Source organism: Orycteropus afer, unplaced genomic scaffold (genome assembly GCF_000298275.1).
Source record: "Orycteropus afer afer isolate SDZICR_OR568_19922 unplaced genomic scaffold, OryAfe1.0 scaffold00314, whole genome shotgun sequence".
In the NCBI taxonomy this organism is placed as follows: Eukaryota; Metazoa; Chordata; class Mammalia; order Tubulidentata; family Orycteropodidae; genus Orycteropus; species Orycteropus afer.
In genome coordinates, this window is record NW_006921901.1 from 3929603 (window position 1) to 3941846 (window position 12244).

At 42.2% G+C, this 12244-nt stretch overlaps 1 protein-coding gene across 1 annotated transcript in view; it reads left to right on the forward strand.

The window, feature by feature from the left end:
- DAAM1 (dishevelled associated activator of morphogenesis 1) overlaps window positions 1-12244 on the forward strand; it is a 136208-nt gene that overhangs the window by 75888 nt on the left and 48076 nt on the right. The window contains exons 12-14 of the mRNA XM_007951879.2: window positions 6357-6544; window positions 8231-8530; window positions 8821-8928. Coding sequence (XP_007950070.1) covers window positions 6357-6544; window positions 8231-8530; window positions 8821-8928 — 596 coding nt within the window. The remainder of the gene's footprint in view (window positions 1-6356; window positions 6545-8230; window positions 8531-8820; window positions 8929-12244) is intronic.

The following is a 12244-nucleotide window of genomic DNA, read 5'->3' on the forward strand; positions in this document are numbered from 1 at the left end:
CTACCCAGCATCGTCTGTGATTTTAAAAGAGAGCTCAGGAAGCTTGGTTTTAGCTGCCTGATTCTCCACATGCCTATAATTTGGGACCAGTTGTAAATAGAGAAATCATGCAGAAAATCACTGGCCTTGGCTGATAGTTGTTTTAGGAAACATTAACGGGAAAGCTATTGGTGAGTGTTTGCATATATCTTGATATTATTGCTCAGCAACAAGCGACAGGAGGGACATTTGTACACTTTGCTGTGCCAGCCACTAAGCAATGGATACAACATTCCCTCTTCCTTCAAAATACTGGCAAATTAACTTGGCCCCTTTATGAAAACAATTATTCCCTATCCCAGCCACTACTCTGATTTCCTTTTCCTTGTCCAAATCATTCAGCCACAGCCCATGAAATACAACAGCACTCACCCTCATATTAATGTGCTGAAAAGAGGTTCCAAGAGATGCCTAAGCATTTCCTTTCTTCTCATCACATTCGTCCTTTAACACTGGGCTGAAGACCAAGGCCACCACTGACATCAGAAAAGGATAACTGTGAAGTCCTGTTATGTTATGAGTTCCTCATAAGAGTTCAGATTGCTGTACATAAGTGAGGTCAGCACATGCACTTTTATAAATAAATTTCAAAAACTGCTATAGAAAGAATAGAAACACTGACTAAAATTTAGGGTAAGGAGAGGTTATACCAAAGAGCAAATTGTCGATGAGCGAATAGTTTAGCAATACAGTCCAGAGCATACAAACCCAAGTATGCAAGTTGAGTAGAATTCTCAGGACATAAGCACTAGGGTCATTCATTGATGCAGGCAGTAGTTATTGAATGCCTGTGTTTGTCAGGCACTCTACTGGGCTCTGGGCCTGGGTCTTCACTCTGTGCCCTACTTACTGTGTGGGTAGGCTAAGTAATGTCCTCTTTTCCTCCAGTAACCTCCTCTGCAAAATGAGGATTACAACTAACTCACAGGGGCACTGTGAAGATTCAGTGAATAAAAAAGTGATAAAAGTAACTGTAAGGATATATGCAAAATAAGAGAGAAGTAAAATAAGGACTTTAGCATAGTGCCTGGCACATACTGGCTTCTCAATAAATGATAGTGACTTTTGCAGGATGTAGGAGGCTGAGATGACACAAGAGAAAATGGCTGAGGCCAGTGAAAGGGTCAGGATGGTTTAAGGTGAGGTCATGGGTAGAATGTAGAAAAAGAGAGATTGTAGATCAAATTAATCCTTGTCTGGGATCTGTAGGTAGCAAAGTTGTATTAAAGAAGACATATACTATCAAATTAGTCAAAGGGTGGAGACTGTGAGGAGAAAGAAAGTTCTATGGACCTGAAAGATGGAGAATATTTGGGAGAATTCTCTTAATGTAGTACAACCAAACAGTGAATAGATGGTACATGGATGTCATTTGTGGAGAGAGTCCTTTTGGCTAGAGGTTGCCAAACCTGCCAGTGCAGAAGGTTTACCTGAGAAGCAGTTGAAAACCACAGAGTACAAGCTCTGTCCTGACCTACAGAATAGATCAGGGAGTGGAACCTGTCATTGTTGTTAAGTGCCATCGAGTCATCTCCGACTCATAGCTACCCTATGGACAGCAGAACAAAACACTGCCTGGTCCTGTGCCAACTCCATGATCCTGGCCATACCTGAGCCAATCGTTGTAGCCACCATGTCAATCCATCTCATTGAGTGCCTTCCCCTCTTTCGTTGACCTTCCACTTTACCAACAGTGATATCCTTCTCCAGGGAATGGTCTCTTCTTACAACATGACCAAAGTAGGTGAGATGAAGTCTGGGCATTCTCACTTCCAAGGAGCATTCTGGCTGCACTTCTTCCAGGACAGATTTCTTAGTTCTTTTAGCAGTCCGTAGTACTTTCACCATTCTTCACCAGCACCACAACTCAAAAGCATTGACTCTTCTTCAGTCTTCCTTATTCATTTTCCAGCTCTCACATGCATATGAGGTGATTGAAAATACCATGGCTTGTGTCAGGTGCACCTTAGTCCTCAAGGAGACATCTTTGCTCTTCAGCACTTGAAAGAGGTCTTTTGTAGCCGATTTGCCCAGTGCTATATGCCGTCTGATATCTTGACAGCTGCTTCCATTGGCATTGATTGTAGAACCAAGTAATACGAAGTCTTTGACAATTTCAGTCTTTTCTCCATTTATTGTGATGCTGCTTATTGGTCCAGTTGTGAGGATTTTTGTTTTCTTTACATTGAGGTATAATCCATACTGCAGACTGTATTCTCAATCTTCATTAGTAAGTGTTTCAAGTCATCCTCACTCTCAGCAAGCAATTCAGCAAGCAAAGTTGTGTCATCTGTGTATCATAGGTTGTTAATGATTCTTCCTCCAATCCTGATGCCACGTTCTTCTTCATATAGTCCAGCTTCTCAGATTATTTGCTCAGCATATAGATTGAATAAGTATGGGGAAAGGATACAACCCTGACATACTCTCTTCTTGATTTTAAACCATGCAGTGTCCCCTTGTTCTGTTTGAATGACAACCTCCTGGTCTATGTACCATTTCCTCATGAGTACAATTAAGTGTTCTGGAATTCTCAGTCTTCTCAATGTCATCCACAATTTGTTATGATCCACACAATTGAATGCTTTTGCATAGTCAGTAAAACACAAACATATTTCTGATATTCTTCACTTTTACCGAAGATCCATCTGACGTCAGCAGCGATATCCATTGTTCCATATCCTCTTCTGAATCCAGCTTGCATTTCTGAAAGTTCTCTGTCAATATACTCCTGTAACCATTTTTTAATTTTCTTTAGTAAGATTTTACTTGTGTGGGATGTTAATGATATTATTCTATAATTTCCACATTCTGTGGGATCATCTTTCTTGGAATGGGCACAAATATGGATCTCTTCCAGCTGTCTTCCAAATCTCCTGGCATAGTCTAGTGAGTGCCTCCAGCACAACATCCATTTGTTGAAACGTCTTGGGAATTGGGTATCCCGTCAATTCCTGGAGCCTTGTTTTTCACCACTTCCTTCAGTGCAGCTTCAACTTCTTCCTTCAATACCATTGGTTCTGGATCATATGCCACCTCCTGAAATGGATGAAGATCAACCAGTTCTTTTTGGTACAGTGACTCTCTGTATTCCTTCCATCTTCTTTTGATGTTTCTTGCATCATTCAATATTTTTCCCATAGAATCTTTTAGTACTGCAGCTCGAGGCTTAAATTTTTTCTTCAGTTCTTTCAGCTTGAGAAATGCCAAGCATGTTCTTCCCTTTTGGTTTTCTAACTACAGCTCTATGCACATTTCATTATAATAATTGACTTTGTCTTCTCAAGCTGCTCTTTGAAATCTTCTGTTCAGCTCTTTTATCTCATCATTTCTTCCATTTGCTTTAGTGACTCTCCATTCAAGGGCAATTTTCAGAGTCTCTTCTGACATCCATATTGGTCTTTTCTTCCTTTCCTGTCTTTTTAATGACCTTTTGCTTTCTTCATGGATGATGTTCTTGATGGCATCCCACAGTTCCTCTGGTTTTCAGTCACTAGTGTTCAATGCATCAAATCTGTCCTTTAGATGGTCTCTAAATTCAGGAGGGATATAATCAAGGTCCTATTTGGGCTCTCTTGGACTTGTTTTAATTGTCTTCAACTTCAGCTTGAACTTGCATATGAGTAATTGACGGTCTGTTCCACAGTCAGCTCCTGGCCTTATTTTGGCTGAAGATACTGAGCTTCTTCATCGCCTCTTGCCACAGATGTAGTCAGTCTGATTCCTGTGTACTCCATCTGGTGAAGTCCATGTGTATAGCCGCCATTTGTGTTGTTGAAAAAAAGATATTTGCAATGATTAAGTTGTTGGTCTTGAAAAATTCTGTCATGTGAACTCCAGCATTATTTCTATCACCAAGGCCAAATTTTCCAACTACCAGTGATTGTTCTTTGTTTCCAACTTTTGCATTCCAATCACCGGTGATAATCAGCACATCTTGATTGCATGTTTGGTCGATTTCAGACTGGAGAAGTTGGTAAAAAATCTTCAATTTCCTCATCTTTGGCTTTGGTGGCTGGTGCATAAATTTGAATAATAGTTCCCAAGACAGTATCTCTACAGAGGTAGATTGCCCAATCTTCCTTCCAAGGAGTGGCTGGTGGGTTTGAACCACCAGCCTTCTGGTTAGCAGTCAAATGCCTTAGGCACTACACCACCAGAGCTCCAGTATTAACTGGCTTTCCTTGTAGGCATATGGCTATTATCTATCACTGACAGCATTGTACTTCAGGATAGATCTTGAAACATTCTTTGTGGTGATGCATGCCACTCCATTCCTCTTCAATTTGTCATTCCAAGCATAGTAGATCATATGATTGTCTGATTCAAAATGGCCAAAACTGGTTCATTTCAGCTCACTAATGCCTAGGATATCAATCTTTATGTGTTCCATTTCATTTTTGACAACTTACAGTTTTCCTAGATTCACACTTTGTACATTCCATGTTCCGAATATTAATGGGTATTTGCATCTGTTTCTCCTCAGTTTGAGTTGTGCCACGTCAGCAAATGGAGGTCCTGAAAGCTTTACTTCATCCATGTGGTTAAGGTTGGTTCTACTCTGATGAGGCAATTCTTTCCTGGTCATATTTTGAGTGCCTTCCAACCTGACAGACTCATCTTTCCACACTGTATCAGACAATGTTTCAGAGCTATTCATAAAGTTGTCTAGTAATGTCTCAGACAGTGTTTCTCTGCTCTTCATAAGGTTTTCCCTGACCAATTCTTTGAGAAGTAGATGGCCTCTTCCTTCTTCTGAGTCTGTCTCAGTCTGGAAGCTCTGCTGAAACCTGTCCACCATGGGCAACCCTGCTGGTGTTTGAAACACTGGTGGTACAGCCTCCAGCCTCACAGCAACATGCAAGCCACCACAGTAGGACAAACTGACAGACAAGTTCATCTCTGCCCACTTCCTGGCCTCCCCCTACTTGTTCTAGCCCTTGGCCCTGGCATCTTCCAGTGGCTTCCTGCCTTGGTGGGTTCTCTCCCTCCCTCCCCTTACCTGAATCAGGACCTGGGAATCCTGAAATGTTAAAACACATCAGATTATTCTGAGGCACACCCAGATTTGGCAAAAGTTGATGACTAGTGATGGGTGGCAAGTTCTAAGTCACATAATTGTCAAAGAGGAATGAAATGGGATAGAAGAAGGAAAATGAGATATAATGAGGTAGGTTTTAGATGGCTCTCTGAAGTCAGAGAGGAAGAAGAGTAGTAGAAGTGTGTTGGTTGTTATCTCAGTCAATGTCAGGCTTTAGTAAGATCTACAGGTTTTAGTCATTTGGAACCCTCTTTACAAACTCTGAATTTGGGGAGAAGAGAAAGGGAAAGAAAAGGAAAAAATTTAGGTGTGGTGTCAAATTCACTAATAGAGACTAACTTGTATAGCTCTGCCCCAGTGGAATATGCTCTAGTGGATTTGTTGATATAAAAAGAATAGAAATTAGGGCCAAGTATTTGAAGTAAAAATCTACAGCTTAAATGTCATTCATTCTGTTTTCCAAAGCTCATCATTTCCTGTCACTGTTAGACTCAGCAAGCATATATTCATTGGCAGTGTGAATAAGCATTATGTTACATTGGGAAACCTCTTCCAATATAGCAAAACCAAGGAAGTCAGTAAAACTACAGCTGAGAGTTAATCTTCTCCCCAAACTACCGTGATTCTTGTGTTCAACCAACACTACTGCCTTTAAAATACTTAATATTAAGATGATAACATTTGCCTTCACAGATTTTAATAGTTGTTTGCCTGAAGCATAAAATGCTTTAAGTCCAAGTGGCTTTCTGAAGGGGGATAGGAGAAATGACTCCATGTTGGGACAAACACTGGGTCTGGCAGCAGCTCTCCTTTTTAGCCCTTCTGCTCATCAAATGCAAGCCAGCCAACTTAGTTAGTAAAAGCTGGACCTTTCTTACCCCTCTTTTTAATTTGTGAAATGAGACACTTTTAATATTCATTTTCCCTAGTGTTGCTAAAGGGGCCATTTCTGTGACAGGATTCAGAATTAAATAAATAGACACCATTCTCCTCAACATGTGGTTGCTCAAACAAACCTTTGCTTCATTTTTAAAACGACTTTTTTTCTTCAGCCTTTTGCAAAATGTAGTTAATAAAATTGTTCCTCTGAAGCCCCCCTCCAAGCGTGAGCCCCATTTAGACTGTGAGTCGCCCCCCTTGCTGGAGAAGAGGACAGGATTTACCTAATAAAGAGCCATACAATCTGTCTCATCAATCCCAGTCCGTTTTCTTTTCAGAGAAAATGCTTCACCTTTGAAGGCTCTCCTGTTTTCATGTCCATTTTTTTCACACATAGAACACAATGAATTACAACAGAAATTGGAAAAGAAAGAGCGGGAATGTGATGCCAAAGCCCAAGAGAAGGAGGAGATGATGCAGACCTTGAACAAAATGAAAGAGAAACTTGAAAAGGAGACGACTGAGCACAAGCAAGTCAAGCAGCAGGTGGTGGACCTCACGGCACAGCTCCACGAGCTCAGCAGGGTGAGTGTCTCAGGCCCAGGCGGGCCTTCCGGTCACAGCAGTTGCTGAGGCCTTACTACTCAGGTGCCCATATCCTCATGTAGACAACCTCTCATGGCAGGAAACGGGATCCGAAATGTCTCGTGTGATTGATCACAATGCTTACAAGACTGGGTTGCTCTGTGTTTGTGTAGGTTAGGCAGCAGACAGGGTTTGGAGTGTGCATTTTAAACAGAAATCCTCTAATGAGAGCAACAGTTCTTAAAATGATATCTGATTTTATGAAAACCAAATTGTATGATGGAGAAGGAAGTGAGTGATGCTTTTTTTTTTTTTTAAATTTTTATTGTGATTTGGGTGAGAGTTTACAGAGCAAATTCACCTTCCATACAGCAATTTACACACTCTTTGTCTCATGACATTGACTGCAATTCCCCACAATGCAACAGCTCTCTTCCCACCTCTTCCCTGTGTCCTTCCCTCCCATGCACTCCTGCCCCCTGAGCTGTCTCCCTGTGCACACACAGCCCTTCTATTCTCCCATGATTGATCTCTCCAAGGAGTGTATCTACCGAATGGAAATGTTCAGCTCATATGCCTGTCTTTTGTTTGGCTGGAAGCCACAACAGGTTCAATTCCGGACCTGAAGGGCAGCTAGGGCCATAGTCTCAGGAGTTTCACCAGTCTCTATTAGACAGCAAACCTGGTCCTTTTTTTTTTTTTTTTTTTTATGATTTTGAGTTTTATTCCACATTGTTCTCCCACTCTATCCAGGATCTCCTACATAGATCCCCTTCCAAGTGGTTGACAGTAGTAGCTGGACAACATCTGCTTCTTCTGGTCTCATACTCATATAGGCTGAGGATCCGATGGTGTACCAATCACTTGGACTAATCGTTTCCATACATCTTTGGTTTTCTTCATTTTTGCTCTGCATGAGGAGAGACCCATTGTTGCATCTAGATGGCTACTTGCAAGCTTTTAAGATCACAGTCACTACTGACCAAAATAGGTTGTGGAACAATGTTTTTGTGTGGTATGTTATGTCAATTAAGCTTGATGTCCCCTGAAACCATGGTCCCGAGCCCACAGGTCCAACTACTCGTTTCCTCCTGGTAGCTGGCTATGTCCAAGAAGTGACTACAACCTCATCCCTTTGTCAGCTCTACAGTTGTTGTTGTTATGTGTCGTTGAGTCGGACTCGACTCGTAGCGACCCCTCCTTGGGTTTCTGAGTTGGTATCACTACGGAAGTAGATTGTCCAACCTTCCTTCTGAGGAGTGGCTGGTGGGTTTGAACTTCCAGCCTTTTAGTTAGCAGTCAAGTGCCTTAGGCACGATGCTACCAGAGCTCCTACTATATACTTGGAAATTCTTACAGAACATACAAATACACTAGTAAAAACATTGTCTGCCAACCCCGTATGTGGTCATGGGCACACTTCCCCCTGCATAGACATACCTAATCTTTCAGCCTGTCCACCCATCTAGATATGTGATGCTTTGAAAATAACCACTAGACTTCCAAATTCTAGGGGGTGATGTAATGGAGTCCATGAAGACCCTAAGAGTCCACTTGACTTACTGGTCCTTTAAAGTATGAATTACTCTATTATACACATTTTAGGCAAAATTACAAACTCTCAAAGTCATAAAATGAATTACTGCTCCCGTTGATCTTCTCCTTTCCTGTTTTTTGCTTTTGCAGAGGGCCGTGTGTGCTTCAGTCCCAGGTGGAACCTCACCTGGAGCCCCAGGGGGCCCCTTTCCTTCAACAGTGCCAGGGGCTATCCTTCCTCCCCCACCTCCCCCACCTCTACCAGGTGGAATGCCTCTTCCTCCACCACCTCCCCTCCCTCCAGGTGGCCCTCCACCTCCTCCAGGGCCCCCTCCCCTAGGGGGCATCATGCCACCTCCTGGGGCTCCACTGGGTCTGGCACTTAAGAAGAAAAACATTCCTCAGCCCACAAATGCCCTGAAATCCTTCAACTGGTCTAAGCTACCTGAGGTAAGCCATTTGTTCCAACAGTCCCTCTAATGGACAGCAGCAGCAGCTCACTGTGTTCTCTCACTACAAGGGAGAACAGTCCTGGCTGTCAGAGATCTCATTTTCTCATATGGAGTCAAGGATCTCACTAACTCAGATGCTTAAGTAACACAGCTTCTGAGATAAATGACTTGTGGTTTACACAAAGTAGCTCATGTTGATCATCTAGTAGAATGGTTAATTTGGGACAGTGGCTTTTTTTTCCCCCCATAACTGTATCTTTCTTTTTTGGTATAACTTGATGTTTGCAGAACAAACTGGAAGGAACAGTATGGACCGAAATTGATGATACAAAAGTCTTTAAAGTTCTAGATCTGGAAGACCTGGAAAGAACTTTCTCTGCCTACCAAAGACAGCAGGTAACAGTGTATTCCCTCCAGACTCTTAAAAAGTAAAAATCATGTCATTATGCATGATCTTTGGACCATCTGTCATAGCCATGATACAATAAGCATCTTACTTCTAGGTTGTTTGTCTACCTTGGTATGTTCCTGAAAAGCAAGATGATGTGTATGTCTATGTATCCATAAGTGTATATACAAGTTGAAAGCATGTAAGTTCCTTGTTAGGAAGCTTCAAAGCCTAGTGTGTATACAACACTTTGTCAGTTTATGGAATTCTACATGTCATAATCACTTGTCAAAATGGGTCACCAGGAGAAAGCAATAGTGGGAGAGTAATGTAACCCTAAAAATACCATGCTTCAATCATTCTCTTAATCTCCAACTTACATTGCCACCTCTCATAGTGCTTGGTTCTAAAGTCATTTTCATTTATCTGACAAAAAAATAAAATCTGTGGTGTGAAGGACTGCTTTTATATGGCCTTTCTCACATGGTCATGCAACTCTCACCAAATGACTGAGTAGGACTATGCGATGAGGTGCTTGTGGCCCACCAAGGGGATTGGACAGTTTACTACTAATGCAAATAAGGTACATGTCACCCATGTGAGGTGCAACCATGCAAATAAAGTATATAGAACCATAACAAGTGGATTGCTTTATTTTGCCATCCACTAGGCTTAAAAAGAGCACCAATCCCAGAATGAGGTGTGTTGAGGGGGACCTTACTACCACCAAGAAAGAAGAGCTAGGAGTGGAATGCATCCTTTGGACCTGGGATCCCTGTGCTGAGAAGCTCTTAGACCCAGGGGACAGAGAGAGACAGCAAGCGAGAAAGAGAGCTGTAATGGCAAGAGATGTCAGCTGCAGAGGCAGCAGAACCCGGAGACTGGCAGGAGATGGCACAGTGGGCTTACTGGCCTACAGAGTGAGAAAGCTGAGTGCCTTCAGATGTGAGGCTTGCTGTTGGAGTGGTGTGCCTCTGGCCACTTGTTGGCAGATTAGGTTTTGCTGACCCACAGAGTGAGAAAACTGAGCAACTGCAGGCCAAAGCTTTCTGGCAGAGTGGGTTGCCCCAAGGCACTTAATGGCAGAGCTATGGAGCTTTGTAACACTTGTCCAAGCAGGGTAGAGGCTGGGCTGAGGGACCAAGGGCCAGAAAGAGGCCTGCCTGCGAGCACAACTGAGAAGAGGCTGTCTTGATTGAAGAACTGTTCCTGATCTTGGACTGTATCTTGTTACTTCCCTAGTAAACCCATAACTGTGGGTATAGTCCGTGAGTTCTGTGTGACCATTGCAATGAATTTTTGAACCAACAGAGACGTAGAGAATGCCATGGAGGGACAGCTAATGTTAGAATTGGCTTAAAAAAAAAAAAAAAAGGGTGGAGGTATGTCTGACCTCCACTTCATAGGAATCAGCCTTGGGCTGATGCTGATGATGATTCTCACTCCTTCTCATGAAGTTAGAATATGTCAGATGCTACCATTATTATGATATCAGATGGTTTGTATCTGAAGTGAAATGCTTTTAGAAATAAGTGGAACCTTTAGAAGTATGAGGATTAATAAATGAATATAATTTGGCAGCTAGAAAGAACCTACAGAGAAGTTTTTACTCTGTGTCATGAACACGAATGATATAGATTCAGAAGTTGGGTTGCAAAGGCTGCAAAAGTGTGAAGATGGCAGTGACACAGAAGAGGAGAGAATGAATGAAGTTATTGAAAAATGAGTGCAGATTTCATAGTAGGAGCAAGAACATGTAATTCAGTGCTTGCTGGCTATCCACATTGATGTGGTTCAGTAGAAGCATCACTGCCTGAGCTCAGAGCTGATCTGTGTAGTGCTTTCCACTCTTCAAAAAGGCACGTTGGTAGGTACTCTTTTAATGTGGGCCAGAAGAGGTCACTACAAGGTGGCTAGGTAAAAAGAGTTTCAGAAGAACAAAGAAAGGTGGAATGCATTTCATAACTGGCACTGGTAAATCATAGAGCTGGAGAAGGAAAGTTGAGTCTAGGAGTGTGAGAAGATTCTTGAGGATGACTAACCAACTGCCACCAAGTCGATTCCAACTCATAGTGATTCTATAGGACAGATTAGAACTGCCCCAAAGGTTTTTTCAAGTCTGTAAATCTTTACCAAAGCAGACTACCACATCCTTCTCCCACAGTGTTGAACCACCAACCTTTTGGGTAGCAGCCAAATGCTTTAACCATTATGTCACCAGAGCTCCTTCTGAGGATGACTGGGGAGAGGAATGAGGAAGAGAGCAGAGTGTCTTAAACATGAAGTCATGGATCTTGGACATATGTACAGGGGCTTTCCTTCGTCTCAACTCCGGCATGAATCACATCCAGGGTGGAGCATCCTCAGAAAAGTAACAGACTTCCTGTTCTGTTTAGGCCTGGCTGTCTTCCCAATAAGAGTATCTCAGATGAGAAATGCTAAGCCCAAGACTGGGGAGAAACAAGAGCTGAGTGTTGTGTCGTTTTGATTTTGATGGTCTTTATTTATCTGAAATGGGAAAAAAAAATTATGATGTTCTTTAGCCAGAATATTTTCATCTAAGAGAGGAATAGACTTTAGTGCTACTTTAATAAATACAAAACACAGAAATACAGGTGGATGTCTGCCATGGTGGCATGGACACTAAAACAGGAACTCTCAGCTGGGATCCCTGTAAGGATGAAGGCAAACTTGTGCAGTGTTGCACACCCCAAGTAAAGGAAAAGAAGAAAAGATGCTTTCTAGTGGGAAGCAAGAACCAGAGGATGTACTTAGAGACTTCACACAGCAGGTGCTCGGGACCAGACCCGTTCCTGAATGGCCGCAACAGGACTCTTCTCCATACTGTCCCAGAAAGGTGTCCCCTGAACCTGGACATGAAGACTTATGAAACTAACAAATTTTGTGGTAGATAAAAGAATGTTCTGAAATGAGTATATATATATATATATCCTAATGATTCCCATTTCAATTTCAATTGCTAATATTGGTCCGACTGCTCACCAGAAGGCTGGCAGTTCAAACCCACCAGCCACTCCTCGGAAGGAAGGTTGGGCAATCCTACTTCCATAGTGATACTGCCTTGGAAACCCAAGGAGGGGTCGCTATGAGTCAGGGCTGACTCGACGGCACATAACAACAACAACAACCATATTGGTCCGTTCTAGTTGCCTAAAATGAAGACTTGGGAACTTTGAGGTAAATTAAAGAAACAGAAAGCAGCAGCTATTCCTAACAATGTTATTCAAGTCTGAGCATGCGGGTTATATTTATCATAAAATCAAGAGGTTGAAAGATCCAAGTTTATAAGACTCATAATTAACT